General features: G+C 41.7%; 2 protein-coding genes across 2 annotated transcripts in view; both read left to right on the top strand.

Annotated features, from left to right (window-relative positions):
* ATP13A4 (ATPase 13A4) overlaps positions 1-6080 on the top strand; it is a 123390-nt gene extending 117310 nt beyond the window's left edge. Inside the window, exon 30 of the mRNA XM_081087044.1 lies at positions 4920-6080. Coding sequence (XP_080943170.1) covers positions 4920-5132 — 213 coding nt within the window. The 3' untranslated portion in view covers positions 5133-6080. The remainder of the gene's footprint in view (positions 1-4919) is intronic.
* Positions 6081-21064: 14984 nt separating this feature from the next.
* The window catches only part of ATP13A5 (ATPase 13A5), a gene marked incomplete at its 5' end in the record, with an annotated part of 106004 nt that continues 105738 nt past the window's right edge, over positions 21065-21330 (top strand). The window contains one exon of the mRNA XM_081087045.1: positions 21065-21127. Coding sequence (XP_080943171.1) covers positions 21065-21127 — 63 coding nt within the window. The remainder of the gene's footprint in view (positions 21128-21330) is intronic.

The raw sequence follows: 21330 nt of genomic DNA, 5'->3' as shown, positions 1-21330 counted from the left end.
CCTCGACTGGAATCGAACCCGGGACCCTTGAGTCCGCAGGCCGACGCTCTATCCACTGAGCCAAACCGGTCAGGGAAGGATCCATGTTCTTTTACCTTTCTGTCCCACTAACCTTAGATCTTGGTCTTTCACATTTGTGCATGTTGCTTATGGCGCCCAGATATCTTCTGCACAACTGGGCATTGCATCTGTTTTCAGTGCAGGGAAGAAAGGAAGGAAGGCACTAGCAAGTTTTTTCCTTCAAGTAGGAATCTGTTACCAGTGAACAAAAAAAAATCCGACAGCCCACCTGCAGGCTTTTGCTTATGCTCATTGGTTATAACTGTGTCTCATTGGCATCCTCAGTAGAAAAGGATTCTGGGAAAGTGGATTTGTACCAAAACGTTAGACAGATTGGCTTAGACTATGTGTTTGTTCATTTTTCCTTTTAGGCAAGCAGGGAAGAGTTGGGAGGAATGAGTTGTAGGGGTAACAGAGCAACACGGCCTGCTGCAGTCCCCTTGCAGGAAGCCATTCCACAGTCAGCATAGTTGCAGTTAGGAGCATAAGCCGGGGGTAGTTTACCTGTGTTTGAATCCTGGCTTTACCCTTTCTTGCTCCCCGACTACGGCAGTACTTGCTACTCCACTTCTCTGTATCTCTGTTTCCTCACTTGTAAAATAGTATAATAATGACACCTTACCTCAAGGGTAACTGTGAGCATGAAATGTGAACAGTGAAACACATGTAGTAAGTAATCTTGGTAGATATAAGCTACGATTATTCTATTATCTCTGTGGTACTTATCATTTCTTACTTTGTATCTACCAACCATTCGGGTATTCGTGTATTCATTCACTCTTTCCACAAGCATTTGTTGACCATGTGCCATATCCTAGGGCACTATGCCAGCTGATGGAGAGGGCGATTTAATACTCATGGAAGATAAAGCTTCGCTGCTTCTCATGTTGAGTGAGAAATTGAGACACTTGTGGTGTCCAGTGTGTTCACAGCAGCTCCTACACTGAGAAATAGCATTGCAGGGTTTCAGGTCCCACTCTGAATCTCCTCCATGAAGTTACCCATCTTCTGCTGTCAGTACATACCCGGGAATAAACCCAAGCCATTTGAGTCTTTGTAGAGCAAGCATGTAAAATTCAAAGGTTAACATGGGCCAAATAAACGAGGCATGTGGCCCACAGGCCGCACGTTTGATATGCCTGTTGTAGAGTGATAGGACAGATGACCCCTCAGGACTTCTGTTTTATTTTTTGATGAAGTCAGTTATAATGGAAAATTCCTGCCTCATGAGGTGAGCCTAGCAGAGTAGGTAAAGGCCCCAGACTATTAGGGATGCAGCAAGATGTCTTCCTCAGATAGCTCTAGGTATGTCTCACACAAGATAATAAGGATTCCTAGGATGGGCTGTGCTAACTCCATACTAGCTTGTCAGGCTATGGCAGAGATGATCCAGAGAGGTATTGAGCATGGGAGATGGCTGGCTTCCTTTTGCAGAGTCCTGAGTATTGTCTGGTCTGCTGAGAGGTTTAACCCTAACCTTAATCTTAGAGTATCCCCACAAACAAACAGATTTGAACAAGACCTTTCCCTTATTTTGCCAATTTGTATGATCTAACCTTCAGCTGAGAGACAGAGGAGCTAATATTTATAGCTTTAATCCCTCTCCTTTTTTATTATTTACTAGAGGCCAGGTGCATGAAATTCGTGCACTGGAGGGGGGGAGGGGTTCCTCAGCCTGGCCTGTGCCCTCTCACAGTCTGGGAGCCCCACAATCAATCACCCCATAGAGGTAGGCCCTGCCCATCCAGCTGGGGCTCCACGATGGATCACCCCCACAGAGGGAGACCCCGCCCACCTGCCGCAGCCGCAGCTTGCCTCCCTCTTTGGCGCAATCATGGATCCCCCCCAATTGATCGCTTGCCCTGCCAGCCAGTAGCCTGGGCCTCCCTCTGCAGGGCAATCATGGGGCGATGGCCGGGCCCCTGACCAATGGCATTGCACCGGCCTTGGCTTGCCTGGCACCAGTAGGTGTCATAACATGTCGTTCAGATGGTCGTTCTGCTGTTCAGCCATTAGGTCGATTTGCATATGATGCTTTTATTATTATAGATGTGTTTGTATGTATATATATGTGTGAATTATTTGAGAACTCATGATAAAATTTTTTTTAAGGTTTGTTTGTTTGTTTGTTTTAGGAATGGCATCTTATCAAGGCATTTCTTTTGTTTCCAGTTCTGAATTTAATTTACAATGTAGAGTGACAGGAGAGATTATCTCTCAGGCCTTCAGTTTTCTTTTCCAGAATAGCAAAGTGATATTTCATCATACATCTAGAACTGTGAAAAAGCTCAAGGTGCGGCGTAGAGCGCTAAAGTCTTTCTGTGTGTGTGTTGATTTGTTTCGTTGTTTTGTTTTAAGCCTGCTAAGATTTCCAGAGGTAAGTTAGATTTTAAAACCACTAATTGGATACCCATGATCCTGCCTTATCCCAGCTCCAGGGAGAACTAATGCTTTTTTGTTAAATTAAGAAGGACAAAAGCTTTGCTGTAGGAAAGTAGAATAACAGGTCTGGCTGGGTGAGCCCTGAGGTTTGCAAGGTTGATGAAATGCTGTGTGGATCTTAGCCTGCTAGCGAATGATCAGGTTTTGTTTTGTTTTCTTTTCTTTTTTTTGTATATAGCTTTTCTTTATTGTGGAAATAAGAGTATATATCAGATCTACATAAAAAATTTTTGTTTATCTAAAAGCATTAATGAATTATTATTATTTTTTAGTGTTTCTTTTTTTATTGCTTAAAGAATTACAAAGAGTATTACATATGTCTCCTCCTCCGCCCCCTCCCCCCCAGCCCCTTGACAATCCCCTGGCCTCCCCTACCCCCCAGTGTCTTATGTCCATTGGTTATGCTTATATGCATGCATACAAGTCCTTCGGCTGATCTCTTAACCCCCCTCTCGCCCCCAACCCTCCCCAGCCTTCTGGCTGTAGTTTGACAGTTTGTTCAAGGCTGCCCTGCCTCTGTATCTATTTCTGTTCATCAGTTTATAATGGTCCTTATTATCCATAAATGAGTGAGATCATGTGGTATTTTTCTTTCATTGACTGGCTTATTTCACTTAGGCGAATGATCAGTTTTTAGGGAAGGTTCAGATTAGTTGTTCTCTATTATTTCCATGGGCAATGGGTGGAATTCAGGAAAACTACTATCCCTGGCAAAGTTCCTTATAGAATACTACAGAATCAACTCTTTCAGTTCAACAAAGATATCTTTGATAGACACCAAAACCAGTTCTAATTCTGTGGGACAGCTTGGCTCCTCATATTTTTTTGCTTTGTTTCTTTCATAACTTCTAAGATGGTCAACCTTTGTGACTGTTAGGGAGCAGAAGGAGTTCGTTCACGGGCGCTAGCAGAGCCAAACACTAGACCCTGAGAATTGCAGTGGAGAAAGATTGTCTACTTTATTAATGAACGACACCACCCAGGAGAACAGGAAACGAATGCTCAAAAGTCTGAACTCCCTTGTTATGAGTAGGTTACAGATCATACAGGGCAAAAATCACAAGACACGGTGGGTGAGGGGTTCACAGTCCTGCTGGAAGCTGATTGGTCGGAGGTGAGGTAAGGGTAATAAATTATTTCTTCAGGCCTTGAGGACAGCTCTGAGGTCTTTCCCAGTGTCCCTCTGCTTGGTCTCATACGAAAGCAGCCAGGAGATGGTTCCATCTTGGGCTCAGGAACTGAAACATAACTTAGGTCATGATATTACCTTTAGAGGCCTGGGCCTTGTGATCATTAGTCAGGTCCAGGCAACTGTCTTCTGCTGCCTCGGGGGTTGCTATTATCCAGGGAAAGGACAGGTCTTTGAGGGGTATGGACCCACAGAAAGAGATACTATTTCTAGAGGTTGGTATCAAAAACTAAATTTAATCAACGTCATAAGGACCCTCAGTTTCATGACAAAACATGATAAAAATGATAATACCCTCCTGTGCACTCTGTATTGTAACTTATATCTTGGACTCTATTCCAGGCTAAGTCTAACTCACGAATTAAAATGGCAGTCCAAAATGTTTCTACAGAGAGGTAGCCAATAATCTTAAAAATACATTGTAATTATTTGTAGGTGAAGGTTAGAGGTATATGTGAACAGAGCCACAGTGCACAGCCTGTTCAATGAATAGTTCAGAGAGTAGAAAAGGGAGGTAGGACCTGTGCCATGCCCTGCATTGTGAGGGGAGTTATATAATCCTTTCTAATTACTGAGTCTCTGATAGGGTAATTCTCCATAGTAGGTGTCAGAGTTGGAATTAAACCCAGATCTGTTCAATTTCAGGGCTGTGGCCCATGTTTCAATTTCACTGACCTCTGTTCTTAACTATGCAGTGATGTGCCAGGGTATACCAAAGCCACACCATGCATGTGGCACATCTTCCTATAGGGTCCATTTTAGCTGGTGGTGAGTAATTTTAAATTCCACTTTATATTAAATCAAATATGGATGTGGTGTGAAATGGACTGTGACATTTGAATGATTTTAAATGTTAGGGGGACCGTAGTACATATCAAAGAAACCTGGTACTGTCCATTAATCTCTATATTTCCTGACCCTATGGTTTTAAATTTAATTTCTATATGAGATTCAGAAGAAATTTCATCCTTGAGGCAGATTACTTCAAGCTATGTTTCCAGATTCTTGAAAACATGTACTTCACTCTTCTCCCAGAAGAGTTCTATAAGTGGAAAGGTTTGAGAACCTATCATGTGAAACCACTTTAGATTTGTTTGTCTAGGCCTGAAGTTCTTTGTCAAGCTGGGCCTTGGCAGCCAACGCAAGAGTGTCTTACTAGAGTCCATGGGGGCCATAACCTGGAAACACTTTACCTCTGGTTGTAAAGAACAACTCTTTTATTTTGCAGGAGGCCATTATTGAAAACCGAGCCCTATGGATGATAATCAAAAGGTACTTTGGCTATCGATCAAAAAGCCAGTATCAGATATGGCACCGGACCTTGGCAAATGACCCTACTTGGCCCCCACTGAACCAAATGTCTCCCTCTGACCTGCCGGAGTGTGGCAAGGAAGTGTCTTACAGCAACCCGGTATTTGAGAGCAACGAGGAACAACTCTGAAGGCAATGGGATACTCAAGTTGAGAAAACATAGAAACAATGACAAAAGGGACCAGTTTCAGCCATATTTTTTAAGCAATGAGACTCTTACAATATCAGCAGGAATTTTTGGAATCAAGCACCTATTCAATCGTGGTGACAAATTAAAGTCTGTTTGATAAAATACTTTCTGCCGAGCAGAACTCTGCCCCAGGAGAGTGCCTTTTTCTTGGCCTCTGAAAATATTGGACGTATTCAGTGAATCAAGACTGGGCCAAGGATGGCAATGGGCCAAGAGACTGGAAAGCTAAAGGAGAAGATGTGCTCTTTCATCTTAGATAATATATTTTTTAAATGAGTTGAGGGAAAGTAGCACTATGTATAGTCATAGAATCATAGCATGTTAAAGATCAGTTTTGAGTTCTTCTTTCATTGATGGAGAAATGAATGCGTGGAAACCATCACACAGTCTTCACTATCTAGTTTCCTTCCCTTTGCAGTACTTTTCAGATTTGAGACATTTCTTTCTACTTCTGGCCTTCTCCATGTATGAGTAAGGATTGCCTAAGCTGATGCTGCAGTAACAAACAACCCCCATATCTCAGTGACTTAACACACAAGAAGTTCTTTTTCTTGGTTCAGATGACTCTTTAGAAGAGAGGTGACTGCTCCAATCGGATGGCTCCGTCCACCCAACACAAAGATGCGAGAGGGAAGGAAGAGAATGGAGATCAAACAAGGGTTCTTCACTGCCTGACCCCAAGAGTGGCACATATCTCTTCCACCACTCACATCTCATTAACCGAGGGTAGCAGAGGAACTGGGGAATACAGTCTCCTGTATATAGGGTTGGCTTCATGGGCATATCACCTGTGCTGTCACACAGGGCCCCTGCTTTGACATGTGGTTTAATGCCCTGCCGTTGTCATCTTACAATTATTTGAATAAAGGTTGTTACATTTTCATTTTGCGCTGGGTCCCACAAATTGTGTACTTGGTCCAGCCTGTCTTCCTGGAAAAGAAGGGAACATTGCACATATCAAAGAGTCCTTGCACTATGCACTAATCTCTAAATTTCCTGGCCCTATGAACTTTTGAGTTTTAATAACCCTCCTCGCACATGCCCAACTCCAGGAATAGTTTACTCCTCTGCTCTGTTATTTTTTATAGAAGTTAGTCTTGTGCTACAACATGTTACCATCGATGTAAATCTTTACACAGCCTACATAATTCTTAGGTTTCAGGCTTCAGTTTTCAGAAAACAAAAATCTCCCCTATTTCATCACATTTACAGCTTGGTTATACTGGATTTATTCATCACAGAAAACACCCAGGTTTCTGTTAGCTCAGCAGACAATACTGAATTCTAGGAAAAAATCCACAAATACTATTTTAGAGCAAAAGCAACGTTTTTATTATGGACATCAAGTCCTAAGAGAATGAGGTGGGCAGGGTGGAGTGTCCTGGCCCAGAACAAGTGGTTGGCTTTGCTTCTCTCATCAGCACCTGAAGTCATTGCCTTCCCTGGCTGAACTCCTGGGCATGGTTGGTGGCTCTGTGGTGATAGATAATTCTGGGAGCCTGGTGTTTTCCCAGCCGTGAAGGCACCTTGTTGCTTCTGGTTTTAAGTTGAGGCGTGAGGAATCATTAGAATAGATTGCAGAATCACTATCACTGTCTTCCTTGGTATAGAAGAAATGTTTCTGTTTACAAAGTCAGCCTCAGCAGTGATATGACAACTCTGAATGTCCTTTTCTAAAATGGATCATTTTTCCTATTTTTTAAAAGTGGGGCTGCTGTGGGCAGAGCAAACTGGAGATGGTATACAACCTAGTGACAAGCAAAAGCAGCGTGCACATCAAAAAATAAAAAATAAAAACCCAAGTGTTGGTGAGGATGGGGAGAAAAGGGAACCCCCATACACTGTTGGTGGGAATGCAGATTGGTGCAGCCACTGTGGAAAGCAGTATGGAGTTAACTCACAAAATAAAATATGGAACTGCCTTATGACCCAGTGATTTCACTTACAGGAATATATCTGAAGAAACTGAAACACTAATTTGAAAGCATATGTGCACCCCTATGTTTATTGCAGCATTACTTACAATAGACAAGATTTGGAAGTAGCCCAAGTGCCCATCAGTAAATGAATGGATAAAAAAGTTATGCTACATTTATACAATGGAATACTATTCAGCCGTAAAAAAGCAGGAAATCGTACCTTTTGTGACAGCATGAATAGACCTGGAGAGTACTATGTTAAGTGAAATAAGCCAGCCAGAGAAAGACAAGTATCATATGATTTTATTTATATGTGGACTCTAATGAAGAAAATCTTATATAATAATCCTATATAATAAAAGGCTGATATGCAAATCAACTGAACGGTGGAATGACCAGTTGCTATGACATGCCCTGACCACCAGGGGGAAGATGCTCAATGCAGGAGCTACCCCCTGGTGGTCAGTGTGCTCCCACAGCGGAAGTGCCCGCTCAGCCAGGAGCCAGGTTCACCTAAGCAGGCAGGTGAACATCCCCCAAAGGCTTCAGGACTGCAAGAGGGTGCAGGCCAAGCTGAGAGACGCTGCTGCCCCCAGGGCGCAAATGTCATGCACCGGGCCTCTAGTAAACTAATAAAGTAGAAACAGACTCATAGATACAGAGAACAGACTGACACCTGTCAGAGGGGAGGGGGTTTGAGGGGTTGGTCCAAACAGTGAGAGGATTAACCAAATGGAAAAACCTTGTAGACACAGACAACAGTGTGGTAATTACCAGAGGGAAAGTGGGGTGGGAGAGGTAGAAGAGGGTAAATAGGGGATAAATAACAATGGAAAGATACTTGACTTGGGGTGGTGAACACACAGTGCAATATGCAGATGATGTATTACAGAATTGTATACCTGAAACCTATATAATTTTAATAACCAATGTCACCCCAATAACCTCAATAAAAATAAAGAACAGTGTGTACATCTCATACTTACAGAGTCCCTTGCCACTGGTTCATGTGAATTGCACAATTCTCCTGGACCCAGACAAGGAAGGACTCATCCCTACGTTACAGATGAGAAAACCGACCCAGGCTGAGGAGAGCAGACCCAAGCCTCAGACACAATCTTCTGAGCAAATCTTCTGTTGCTTCCAAATGCCTTCTCATGACTAAGCTCCAGCAGGGCGGGTGCCTGGTGTCATCTCTCAGTCAAACAAAGAATGAGTTTCTCATGTGCCAGGTGGAAGGAGGCAACCCTGTGCTAATAGCAGGGCCTTCTCTTCAAATAAATTCCAGGCATCTTGCCAGACTTGGGCTAGAAGTGTGTTAAAAGCAAAATGTAACCACAACCGAGTGTCTGTCTTTCTGAGACTAAGTTGCTTTTGCCTTGATCCTAATGAATTCATCCTCAGTAATTCGCACACGGCTGGCAGGGAACAGGGATGGGGGACTCCAATCTCTGACCAGCCAAACAATCCTAAAGTCGTTGCCAAAAGGGACGCATTCTGAAGACTACACTTGAGACTAATTATATCTTGGAGGCAATAAATTAAGGAGCAGAAAGTGCTTATTCTGGAAAAAATGGGTAGGCTGGGCGAGTGAGAATTGTACTTAAATACTTGAAGGATTACCGTGGGAAAGAAGGCTCCAACCTATGCCCAGGGCACAGCCAATGTGTAAAGAGCACCATGGGAATGAGTCTGGGCTGACAAGAAAACTACGGCCTTTACAACACTGATGGGAGTGGACGTTGGTGACCTCATGAGGTGTGTGCTCTGTGACATTGGAGGTGCAAGTGGATATTCAAAGACCAATTAGGGAAAGAAGTCAAGTATCAGATGAAACTCAAGTACCTGCAAGATCCCTTCCAGACTGGATATGTCCAGACAGTCTTACACTGTGATGTCAATCATTTATTACTGCTGCCCACACAGAATATCAGGCTGACCTATATGGGGACATGGGCTGGGGACCCTGCGAGGTCCCATGGGGTGGACAAGTAGACATGACTGCTCTGGATCTTGGAAGATGGCTTCTCATAGGGATAAGAGCCTAAAAAAGAGGTGCACAGTGAGGGGCCCTGACTGCCAAATTGACATCTGTGGAATTCTTCCAATATGTGAACTTTCTTAGAAATAGGTGCTTGAAAATTTTGAGGAAAAGAACCTGGGAGAGCACCCCAACCCCAAAGCAGAGTTATCAATGCCTAATATGTTGTTCTGACCAGGACTTGGAGGAGAAACGGACAGCCACCTGATCCAAATCATTTGAGAGGGTCCCCTGTATGTCCACTCCAAGGTAAATAGCCCTTATCCACAGAAAAGAACCCTGACTCTGGACTCTTCTCACTAAATATGGAATGATCTGAGAATGGAAATATGCTTGTTCCATCTGTGTCCCTATGTGCTCTCACACTGTGCATGTACCCACTTGCAGATGTAATGACTGGAAAAAGTGATTATTTTTTCAGTATTTAGTTTATGATGAAATAAATTATTCTGTATTTTAAAAAGTCAAGTAAACTCTGTAATTCTGTTGTTTTAAAATCAATCTCTTTCTCTCTTAGTGGAGTCTTTCACTCTGGTTAATAAAATGATGTGGTCTATTCCACTAACGTTGAATCAAAGCAACATCTTTACAAAGTTCCAGTCATTTCCTAATACTTCAGATGCTATTATTCCCTGCTTTGTACACAGGGCATTAAGCACATACAAAATATTCTTATGCTCATTCTCCCATTTAAACCTCATAATGATCGTAGGAGAAATACAGGGCAAGGATTACTACCCTCCTTATTTGGATGAGGTACCAGACCCTTCAAGAGGCTCAGAGACTTGTCTAAGGGCACACAGCGAGCGAGTGCAGGAGTGGGAGCTAGATTCAGACACAAGACCTCTGCCTGCATGTGTCTTCACCATGGTGTTTCCCCTGAATGAAATGTTTGTAGCACTGAAAACCAAGGTGGAAAGAGAGGCAACTATCCAATGGATTACCATCATGAGTATAATTTTCTTCAGAGGGAGTTCCTAGTTTTCATATACATTCTCTCTGCAGTGGGAGTCAACCTCTTTTGCAATTGAACCTGACCATCACTTGCAGAAGAGGTTGACTCCCACTGCAGAGAGAGTGAAATAGTAAAGCCAGAGAAACCTATATCTCTGCTTGAACTTTGTTCAGCCCCTGCTTTGTACAGCTTTTTAGGGTTAGATAGAGTCTCTCCTGGTTTGAACCATGCTCACTTCTTTATGCATAAAAAAATCTTGAAAATTGCTGCCACAGAACATTTGGGTCCACATTTTGGTTTCCATTAGACTTGTTAAAATAACCCTCTAAACTTTATCCATAAAATGACTTTCTTTAAATAACAACAACAAAACACACCTCTCCTGCACTTGTTGAAAGAGTGTTGGCCTTCTCCCATACCAAGCTTATTTCTTCCTCAAGGAGACTGCATTTGCCATCCTTTCTGCCTTGAATGCTCCCCCTGCACCACCAACCTCCCACACTCTTGGCTGATTCCTTCTCCTTCAGATTTCACTCATGTGTCCCTTCTTCAAAGAAGCCTTCCCTAATTATTTTATCTGATGGTGTCCTTGCCTCACCCACTAGCTGGTTTGTTTTCTACATAGTCCTTGGGCAACCCTGCAGGTGGCTGAGGTGGGAAGATTAGTACTTGTTCAACCACACACTTAGGAAATGGGAGACCCGAGTCTACAATTCAAGTCCACTGATTTCCAAATCAAAGTCCTTTATGTTCTTCACACCTGGCTAGGTACTGCTAATCAAGTGAGCTAATCCACTGGGGAAAAGAATGCAGGATGTTGTGGAGCAATGTCCATGGTTGATTGAAGGACACTCAGAATGTCATCCAGACTCTCCCAGTTGTATTTTCTTGCTGTCTCATCCCAACTCTCTCTCCTGAGTGTTTTGAGTCCATGAAAAATCTGACAAAGCACTGGCCTGTGATTAAGGCTGCACAAAGACTGACTATGGAAACTCTGTAGAAGTTGTGAATGCTGCTGAAAGGTCTCATGCATGTTGCATGTATTACGCACTGCACAACTCAAGGGGGGCGCCATCCACATTATGTTGCAAGACAAAAATGGTGATTCTGTGTGATATCAAGAAGGCTTTGTAGGTGAGGACTTTTACTTTTGTAACCACAAACATGGTTATGCAGTGAAGAATCCCTCCTGTCCCACCTCCATCAGTTCTTAAGACCTTGCACTCTCTCTTGGTATTGTCTCTCATGCAGACCCTCCTCTTCTCCAGGACCCTCGGCCACCACCTACATAATTTTAAGAGCCTCTTAACTGGTCTCTCTAACTTTGCTTCTCAAGGTCTCTATTGAATTCTATTGCCCAACTCTGATCATGTCACATCTATGGTCAGAAACCTTTCATAATTAAAATTATCTACCAAATAAAATACAGATTGCTTACTAAATACTTCAAGGCCCTTTGCACTGACCACATCTGGGCTGATCTTACACATTTTTCCTTGTACTCAGTAATGCAACTTATTATTATTCCCAGCATTCAGTAACCTATTTATTCTCATCATATAGCAATTTTCTCACTAATATCTTTGCTCACCCTGTTTTCTCTTTGGGGGCATCAAAACTTCATACTTCTATCTCCACATATCAAAATCCCACCCAATTCTCAAGATCCAATTAGAATGCCACTGATCTGTCAAGCCAGAAGGGAGATCCCTTTAATTGCATACGCATCACACTCTACATATCCTTCCTTTGTGTGGTGTGTGGCTCTTTTTACCTTGTGGCATTTCAACTTCCTCCAACTCCCATGCAACCTCATGTTAACTAGAAAGCACATTCTCTGAGGGTAGAGACCAAATCTGGTTCATTTCGTCTTCCCACTCTGCACCTAGCACAGGGCTATGGTTGGGGCTCAGCAAGCAGCTGTGGTATGATTGAATAAAAAAGAATATATGATCACTATTGATTGATTTATCCTCCTTTGTCTGTGAAAATCTCTTTTCCATTCAGTACAAAGAAGCTGAACTAAAACAATAGGACTATGAATAAAAACAACCAAAAGTACAAAGTATAGTGATTGCAATGTTGTGCTTAATGAGTTTGACTGTCTATTTATACAGTGGACGTGTGGAGGTGGGCTGTAGAAGTAAAAGGGTTGGGTGTATGCTACAAAGACTATTTCAATATGTAGAGGGACTTAAAGGCTTATTTGCACACGAGTGCAAAGACTCTATTAGGAAGATACTCAACCCAAGAGAAAAGACTATTGAGGCAAGAAAACTTGTTTAAAAACCAAGGTTTTAGGGAACAGGTGCAACCTTTGAGTACAACTGGGTGTGTATTTTTCAATCTTCTATCTGGTTTTACCCTACCTTTAGGAACTTTGGCAAGGGTCTGAGTAAAATAAATTTGTGATAAAATGAAAGCTAGGGATAGAGACAGAGACAGAGACAGAGACAGAGACAGAGATAGAGATAGAGATAGAGATAGAGAGAAAGAGATAGAGATGAGAAATAAATAAAGAGAAGCCCACTCAGTAGTCTGTGTGTTAAAGTGTAGTAAAAGCAGGATGGAGAGAGTATGCCTGTGGCTTTTGTCACCTGGCACTGATGTGACTCTGTGATGTGGAAGATGCATGTTGCTAATGGCTGATGGTACCATAAAGACACACAAAGGTGACATAAACAGTCTGAACATGTCTCCCAATGGCTAAAGGATGTGGAAAATGGTTAAAATAGATGGAGAATATCTCCATTGTATACAGTGGTATGCAATTGTAGAGGCCTGGGGGACTCTGCAAGCAATCTCAGGATCAGGCCAGGCCCAGAGAAGCCTCATGAAATCAGCAGAGATCATTTCATGGTGGGCTGTGGCCCGTACAGCCAACATAGATTGCAGGAGGGAAGAGCATGCTGTCACCGGGAGTCCTGCATGCAACATTCTGCAGATTTCTTAATGACTCATGAGGGACTTCACAGTGGCAGGGCTTCTGTGAGCCTGTTTTTGACGACTGTCCCAGGTTTATGTGACTAGGGAAACATAGGTTGTAAAGATAGAAATATACCTACCCACTAGGTGAATTCCATTAGGTGAAACTCCTTGCAGGAACACTTAAGGGACATCACTCTGAGAAAACAGCGTGGAGCCTCAAGGCTGCGTTGTATTCCTGGTCTTCTCAGAACTGAGCAAAGTACAAGATAAGGTGACTCCACAACTGGCTGGATGCTCTTTCCTGAAAGCTAAGCCCGTTCTCTCAGAACCTGGCCCAAGGTTAATTTTGGAAATTTGATAACGGCCTACATAGCCTCAAGAATTCAGCCATAATCCACGACTAATCAGAAACTGGTTTAATGTGGAGATAACTTTGTAGGTTTGGAACTTTCCTAGATGGGTCCTGACATCTGATTTGGCCTGGATTCCAAGAGTCATATTTGGAAAAGGCCAAATCTTTGTATCTGCCCACACCTCACTTTAGCCCAGCAGCTAGAAGGGTGCACAGGAGTCCTAGAGTGTTTGGCTCAGGGCTGAAATCATGGGCTCTCAACCAGTACCCCATGTATGACCATATCATCAGGGGTCACACAGAACTTGGATACATAAAGTCAATCTCAAAAATGGCATATGGTCTATTGGCAGTTAAGAGTAAAAGCTTAGCCCAACCAATGTGGCTTAGTTGGTTGAGCATCGTCCCATGCACCCGGAAGTTACCAGTTTGATTCCCAGTCAGGCACATGCCCGGGTTGCAGGCTCAATTCCCAGTAGGGGGCATGCAGGAAGTAGCTGGTGAATGTTTCTCTCTCATTGATGTTTCTCTCTCCCTCTCTTTTCCTCTCCCTAAAATCAATAAAAACATATATATTTTTAAAAAAGAGTATAAGCTTAAAAAGGAGTATAAGCTTAGGAGTCAGACAGGTCTGATCTTTAATCCTGACTTTTTAAATTTGTGATTTTGAGCAAATTAGCCACTATGTCTACACCTTAGCTTCCTTGGCTATTGTTTAAGAATATTATTTATTATCTTATGCATAACTTCAAAAATCAAAGGAGGTTAAACGAGGCACAAATTTATTGTCCTGAATGTCTCAAGCTGTAAGGAGAATTCTTAAATCTTGGCCCTGCACATAGCATAGCTTTTAAATGTGCTGTGTGAATCAGTAAAGGAATAAATAAAAGAATGCATAAATGGAGAATGAATGAACTAATGAACATACCACACACTTCTAGGAATTGAATGACTATAATTCTCTGTGTGATTATCTATGATTTACTAACTATTTAAAGTTATTCTTTTTCAGTTTGTCTGTTTATTTTTACTTGTTTAAAATAAGACACAGAGTGACCTACCCCTAGCCTTTGTTTACAGAATCAATTACTCTACTTCAAAAAAGTCAACTTCTTTTTAGATTTTGTTTTGCAGCCCTTCATGTTTCATCTTCTGCCTATCTTGAAAAAAATGCTTTATAAATAGGCCTCTCTTGAATGATTTCTGAGTCGTCAAGTTCTCCCCTGAGATGCAGAGACCTGTATGAAACAATGCAGATTCAGACAGAGCTATAGGTGCTGTGTGGTTGGTGTTTTTGCTGTCTTTTCATGTTAGCCCATCTCTCTGGGGAATAATCCATAGCACTTCATGGGTTTCTCTTTGGAACACGGTTCTCAAATTTGACTCGTGGAAATCCCCAAGGAGCTTATTAGAAATAAACTCCAGGACCCAACCTCAGACATACTCAATCAGAATTTCTGGGATGGGTTCTGGGGAGCTGTGCCTTTATCAAGCTCTCCAGGTGATTTTGACAATGAATCAGGTTTAGGAAATTTATTCCTAAAAAAAAAAATAGATTATTTCCCTAGGTGTGCTATCTTGCACTTGTTTTTATAGAGACTCATCTACAATTTTTCCTGCCAACTTCCACAGTTCAGACAGAACATTTCGTGGTATATTTCCTTTGGAAATGTTATGTCTGTCCCTGTGAATTCTCTACTCTGTATTATAAGAGCTGTCCCTGGTGGTAATGAAACCCTGAGGTGATCCCAGTTTTCAATGCTCTTTGTTAGAGATCTCAGTACGTACTGTATTCTTGACAAAACAAGCACCTGATGGCTAAGTTCAGTGGAGAAAACATTGTCACCAGCCAAAGTCAAAAACATAGAATAGCATTTAATATCTCATATTCTTCATGCTAGTTGAAAATGTATGCCAAAAAAACTCGACTCTTTAAAATACTCAATCTAGTCCACCTTTCAGATAAGGGAAAAAAGAATAATTGATCCTGGACCATGGGGAGGTCTGAATATATCAAAGGAATCCTCATCTCTCCAACCAGGTTAGATCATCTGAAATTGATTAGAAAGAAATCAACCAGCTTCAGGACATCACTTTAGAGGTTTATGGTCTTCTAAGGATAGATCTTGGGATCAAGTTTACTGTGTAATACTTAAATCCATTCCGCATTTTTGTAATCATCCCACCTCATTCCATTTTTTTTTTCCTTCCTGGGGAAATCTCTTGAGTTGACAAATGAAATTGAACCCATTCTTTGAACACAGACAGCACCAATTTCAAAAATGTCTCTCCCTTTCTGTTCAGCATCCTTCACTGGGCTCAGTGGTCATCAGTGTTTTCAGCAGCAGTGAGGGGGACACAGATGCAAGTTTAATGTTCACCAACATTAAATGATCTGACAGCATTGGGACATCTTTTTGGCCACTAGTCAGTCTCCAGTTGGTGGCTTACCTGACAAACATGGTTAACACTTGACTCATTCTTCCTGGTACTTACTGTGCTCAGCTAACAAGCCATACAATTGGCAGTCTGTGTAGATTTGTCCTTGGGGCCAGTCATCTGGAAAGTCTTCCAGAGTGTTAAACAGACATTCTGTGTCTATGCAGCTACTAAATACACAGAGTAGTGTGGCAAAGTGGCATAAGCTTTGCGAAACCTAAAGTCCTTGACAATAGTCAAACATTTCCAGTAGCATGAAATGAGCTATTGAATTCTCCTGGAACAACCTTAATATCTTAGGCAGAAAGAATGGGTAGAATAAAGTCAGGGTGGTTGCATGAATTTTAAATTAAATAGAGAGTGAAAAAGCAACCCCCTACGCGCGCGTGCGCGCGCGCGCGCACACACACACACACACACACACACACACACACACACACTAAAATAAGGAGATTGGAAACTGGAGGTTTTGAAGTACGAGTAATGAATAACATCCAGGTGAGAGAATGAAAAGATGAAATCTGCTCATATATAGCAGATGGTTTCCCCTCTTGCCCCTTCAAAAAGAAATGTGTTGATGGTGCCTACAGAGATCTATGGGGAATACAAATATTAAGAACACTTAGTTCTTTTCTGAAGTTAGAAACAGACAGTGAGGCATGAATTTATTTTATAACGGAAGTGTTCCTAGCGAAAACTGGTAAGGGAATGGAAGAAGAGACAAATAAGAATGTGATTTTGGGAAAAGTCTTAAATTCAACCCAATGCTGTCAGGGAGCTTTGGAATATACACTTCACCTCAATGTCCCAAGTCTTGGCCAGGGAGAAGCACTTCAGACTCCAGCCTCAGTCATTGGCTCAGGGTTGCTTGGGTAGGTTGGGGGTAAGGTGGAAACTTGAGGCACTTTTGGGTCTTTGCTGGGATGGGCAAAGGGGCTCAAGGGCAATGCTGTGCAGAGATGCAGGTACAGGCCATTAGATGAAAACATACAAATGCCTGTGGGGCATTGAAGGCACCCAAAGGGATTTGAACAGATCACAGACAATATCTGTTCTAGCTCTATTTTCCATTCTGCCACTGACCAACCTAAGGAAAAATTCTGTAAACATTTACCTAATCTGAAAAATGGAATATTGTAAAGCAGACTCCCAAGGTAGGAAAAGTAACTTATTCATTCACACAGTACTTATTGAGCACCTGCCATATCTGAGCTAAGTGCCTGGATTTGAAGATGAATGTTCTTTCCCTTGAATGTGATAGAAGCATTTTCCACTTATGTATAAAAAGCTATGGGAATGGCCCCCAAAGCAAAGAAGGTAGACCCAAAGGGCAGTGAATTTTAAATTAAATAGAGAGTGAAAAAGCACCCCCCTACACACACACACACACACACACACACACACACACACACACACACTAAAATAAGGAGATTGGAAACTGGAGGTTTTGAAGTACGAGTAATGAATAACATCCAGGTGAGAGAATGAAAAGATGAAATCTGCTCATATATAGCAGATGCCTATACCAAGCCTAACACATAAAGCATTAGGAAATAGACTTGGCTTCATAATAGAGTAAGACAATTATTATTTATTTAATGACTAAAGTGAATGTTTTCTAAATTTCAAACAGAAGCAATTGTATTGCAAATCAGAGAGCTGGACAAGACACCTAAGGAGCCAATTAGTTAGGAGTCATCTTTATTGCATGCAGGTTCAAATTCTGCACAAACACAGGAGGGAGTATTTCCTTTTTATATCCTTCTAGTTTTTGTGTAAGACAGCTCGTAACCTTGAGTACATACCATATCTAATCAAACACCTGTCATATCAATACAGACAACTTGTAACTTTGAGTACCATATCATATCTATTCAGACACCCATAACCTTGAGTATCATATCTATACAGGTGGCCTGGCATCAATATCAGCGTATCAGTTAGATGGCTAGCTTGCAAGGTCAGACAATTAAGTTTATCTTTTCTATTCAAGCAAAAAACAAAGTTATTTTACAGTCTAAAAATAACAGAGTTGACCTACAGAATACGAGACTAAGAATAACAGAGCAGTTCAAACAGCAGTTTTCCAACGGAGGGACCACTATGCTTCACAATTAAATAAAAAGGAACAATGGCGTCAATGGTCCACACCAAATTACAGTATCTCAACGCATACAGCTCATTTTGTCATAAAGCTTAAGTAGAGCCTAGGATTTATCCAAGTTCTGGTCCTTGACTCCCGTGAGGGCCATGGAATAGCTAGCTCAGCTACCTGACTTGTGTCTCTATGCCTTTGGAGGGCAGCTGGAGGGGCAGCCATGCCTAGAATAGGAGCAGACATGAGAATCCCAGGGAAAAGTCATTAACAGAAGAGGAAAGCCTTTCCTCATTGATAGAAGTCAGCTGTAAGTGGGTGAGGTGGAATGTTTCTTTCCCCTTTGCTTCACATGCTCTAATCAGAAGTCCCTGGGCTGCCGTGTTTCTATTATCAGTTCACATATTCCAACAATCAGTCACTTTGAAAAATCATCACTTCTGCCAACAGATTCTGAACCATCTAGTTCCTACAGGAAGAAGGCACCTCAGATGATCCAGCTAAGCAATGAATGGTTTACATATCTGTGACCAGTCAACCTTGAACCTGTCAGTGAGAGAAGAGCTTCTGAAAGCTCTTTTGTAATGAGGGTCACAGGAGTAGCTGGAGGAAAGTGGGGAACACAGAATATTTACATTCAGGAGCATGGCTCCGGTAGACTGAACTCAAGGACAGGGTGCTAGCCTCAGTCATCTCTGGATTCTCCTTTTAAGGCCTAGAATATTTCACACATGTGGGCAGAAGTGAACTAAGGAAAGCTGAAGAGTTTGGTGAGCTCCTATGACACCTCCAAAGGATGCTTTCTGCAAAGCATACAAAATCTAATTCCTTAGCTAGACTGTTCTAATTTCCATTCCCTGGCTCTACTTTAATTGTCTAGTTTTACCCCCAAGGCTCTTCTTCAAAAAGAATGAAACAGGGATGAGGACACATTTGTAATTCCTTAACTAATAATAATAAAAAAAAAATTATAAAAAAAAAAAGAATGAAACAGAATGCACATTGCAAGTTGACTGACTTTTATGAACACATTTTCCCTTTAGCCAAGTAGATATACATATCAAAGGTAAGGTTTGGTAAACAATAAAGGGTTATCGGGTTAGGGCAGTGGTCGGCAAACTCATTAGTCAACAGAGCCAAATATCAACAGTACAACAATTGAAATTTCTTTTGAGAGCCAAATTTTTTAAACTTAAACTATATAGGTAGGTACATTGTTATTAACTTAATTAGGGTACTCCTAAGCTGGCCTTTGCTAAAAACGTCCTCAATCTGAGGGGTTGACCTCAGCAAACGTACTGCCACTTCTTCTAGCGCCACTTCTTCAACAGACTCGTCCAGGCCAAAAACTGACTTCTGCACATGGGCCACGAAGTTTCAATCGCACTGTACGTGCACGCCCGAACGTGGTATTTTGTGGAAGAGCCACACTCAAGGGGCCAAAGAGCCGCATGTGGCTTGCCAGCCCTGGTTTGCCAACCACTGGGTTAGGGGAATTGCTCTCAGCTGTTCAGCAGTAGGTAATAATATGCCAATCTTCAGCCCAGATGTCCATCAGCCCTCTGAGGAACTTCTAGCATTTATTATGCTAACTACTGTTCTTAGCCTCCAGCACCCATCAGTTCCGGTCTCCACCCTTTTTCCTTTGATTTTATTGTTGAGAACTGGGTCACACGCCTACTTTAAGCAAATCATGATTCATCCTTGGTGCTTTTGTCTGAAGTCATTCTGCCCTGACAAAGTAGGCGTTCTTTTAGCAAAAATCTGAGTAAATAGATGACCAGTAAGAAGAGAATGATGACTGCCCCTAAAGTCTTCCATTAGGTTTTACTAAAATCCATGACTCTTTTCTCCAAATTGTAATTCAACTCTAGATTGGTGTTCCTTAAAAATGCAACATTTGTGATGGCATATTATTCTTTAGAGTGGGTATCTCAGCCTCTTTGGCATGAGAAGCTGTAATTATTTGTTTATTTTCATCAGCTACTTTCTTCTGGGCCAGAAAGTACATTGAACTCTGCTGAACTTCAAGGTGGGCACTGGTTCTCCCATAAGACAACCAAGGACTATCTCAGACAGTGGAAAGACTATCGTCCTCTACTAGTCTTCATTCTTTGTAAATTTTCCTCCATGGCCAAAGTGACAATGATTTTGTCAAGTAGCCTGGATCCAATAAAAAGGCAATAAAATGACAAAAGTGTTTATCATGAACAAATTAACTAAGCCTTGAGTAAATCAAAATATATCTAATTTTTAATGAACTTATCCAATTCAAAATATCCAATATAATGGTGACTATACAATTGTGGGAATTTAGATGACACCCCGAATATTCAGCCCTCTTAGCTCTTCCTCCCTCCATATGCTTCACTTATTGAAAAATTTTGTAAACTAAAAAAGGAAAATGAAAGAAATAAAATTATTATTATAGTTTACTATTTAAAAGCTTGTCTCTTTTTTATTAGTGTTATGATTCTGGTAATGATGATGACCTATCACTTATTGAGTATGAAGGAACCTATAATTGGCCTTTAATAAATATCTTAAAAATCATATCAACTCTATAAATATTTTAGACATTTTACAAAGAAACTTAAAATTCAGATCGTATTTGTCCAGGTCCATCAGTAGAGCAGGGATGATAATTCAGAGTTTTCTGATTCCATAATGATTTCTACATTCCCAGGTATGAGCCAACCTCTCTTCCTTCAGTTCTCATTGTCACCCCCAATATGCCCATTCCTTTTTTCAAAATCCATGGTATATTTATTTATTTACTCAAATCCTGTTGTCTCAGGTTTTTAGCAATGTGTTCATTCCCGTTCATTGGCTGAGACATTTATGGACAGCCCAGGAAATTACCTATCTAGTTCAGCAGCTTAAGTCTGGAGGCACTCACATCTAGCTCAGCAAGCAAGTACTAGGAAGAAAAAAAACTCCACAACAAGCAAAGAGATTAACAGATTAATCCTATGGTTGAGGAGAGTATTTTTTTTTTCCTTTCCTTTGTTAAGGTAATAGGTGAGGTATGTGCTAAGGGATATTAAGCACCTGAGAACAACTGTGGTGACTGTTCGGGAGTTCACATAAGCCTCTGTAGGTTTCCCATTTCCCCAGGGAATTAGCCAGGAGATCCAGTTTAGATGGAGGAGAAAAGTCAGAAGGACCATCGGGCTTTGCTTAACCAAGGAGAGGAGAATGAACTGGTGAGTCTTCCCTTCTTTTTATTACAGATTCCTCAAAGTAACTGAGCTGTGGGCAGGGGCTGTTGAAGTAGTGCTGGCTTTAGAACCTGGAGAAGTTTCAGTCTGGTAAGGCTCCTTGAGGTGCAGGGCAGTATTTTAGTGAGGGAGCCTAATGGGCTGAGAAAGTGGGTCTTCTAGATGAGGGCACTCTTGCCATGCTAATA

The sequence above is a fragment of the Myotis nattereri genome, assembly GCF_964212035.1.
Source record: "Myotis nattereri genome assembly, chromosome: 3".
Taxonomy (NCBI): domain Eukaryota; kingdom Metazoa; phylum Chordata; class Mammalia; order Chiroptera; family Vespertilionidae; genus Myotis; species Myotis nattereri.
Note: the sequence above shows the minus strand (reverse complement) of the source record. Positions and strands in the feature narration are given on the sequence as shown.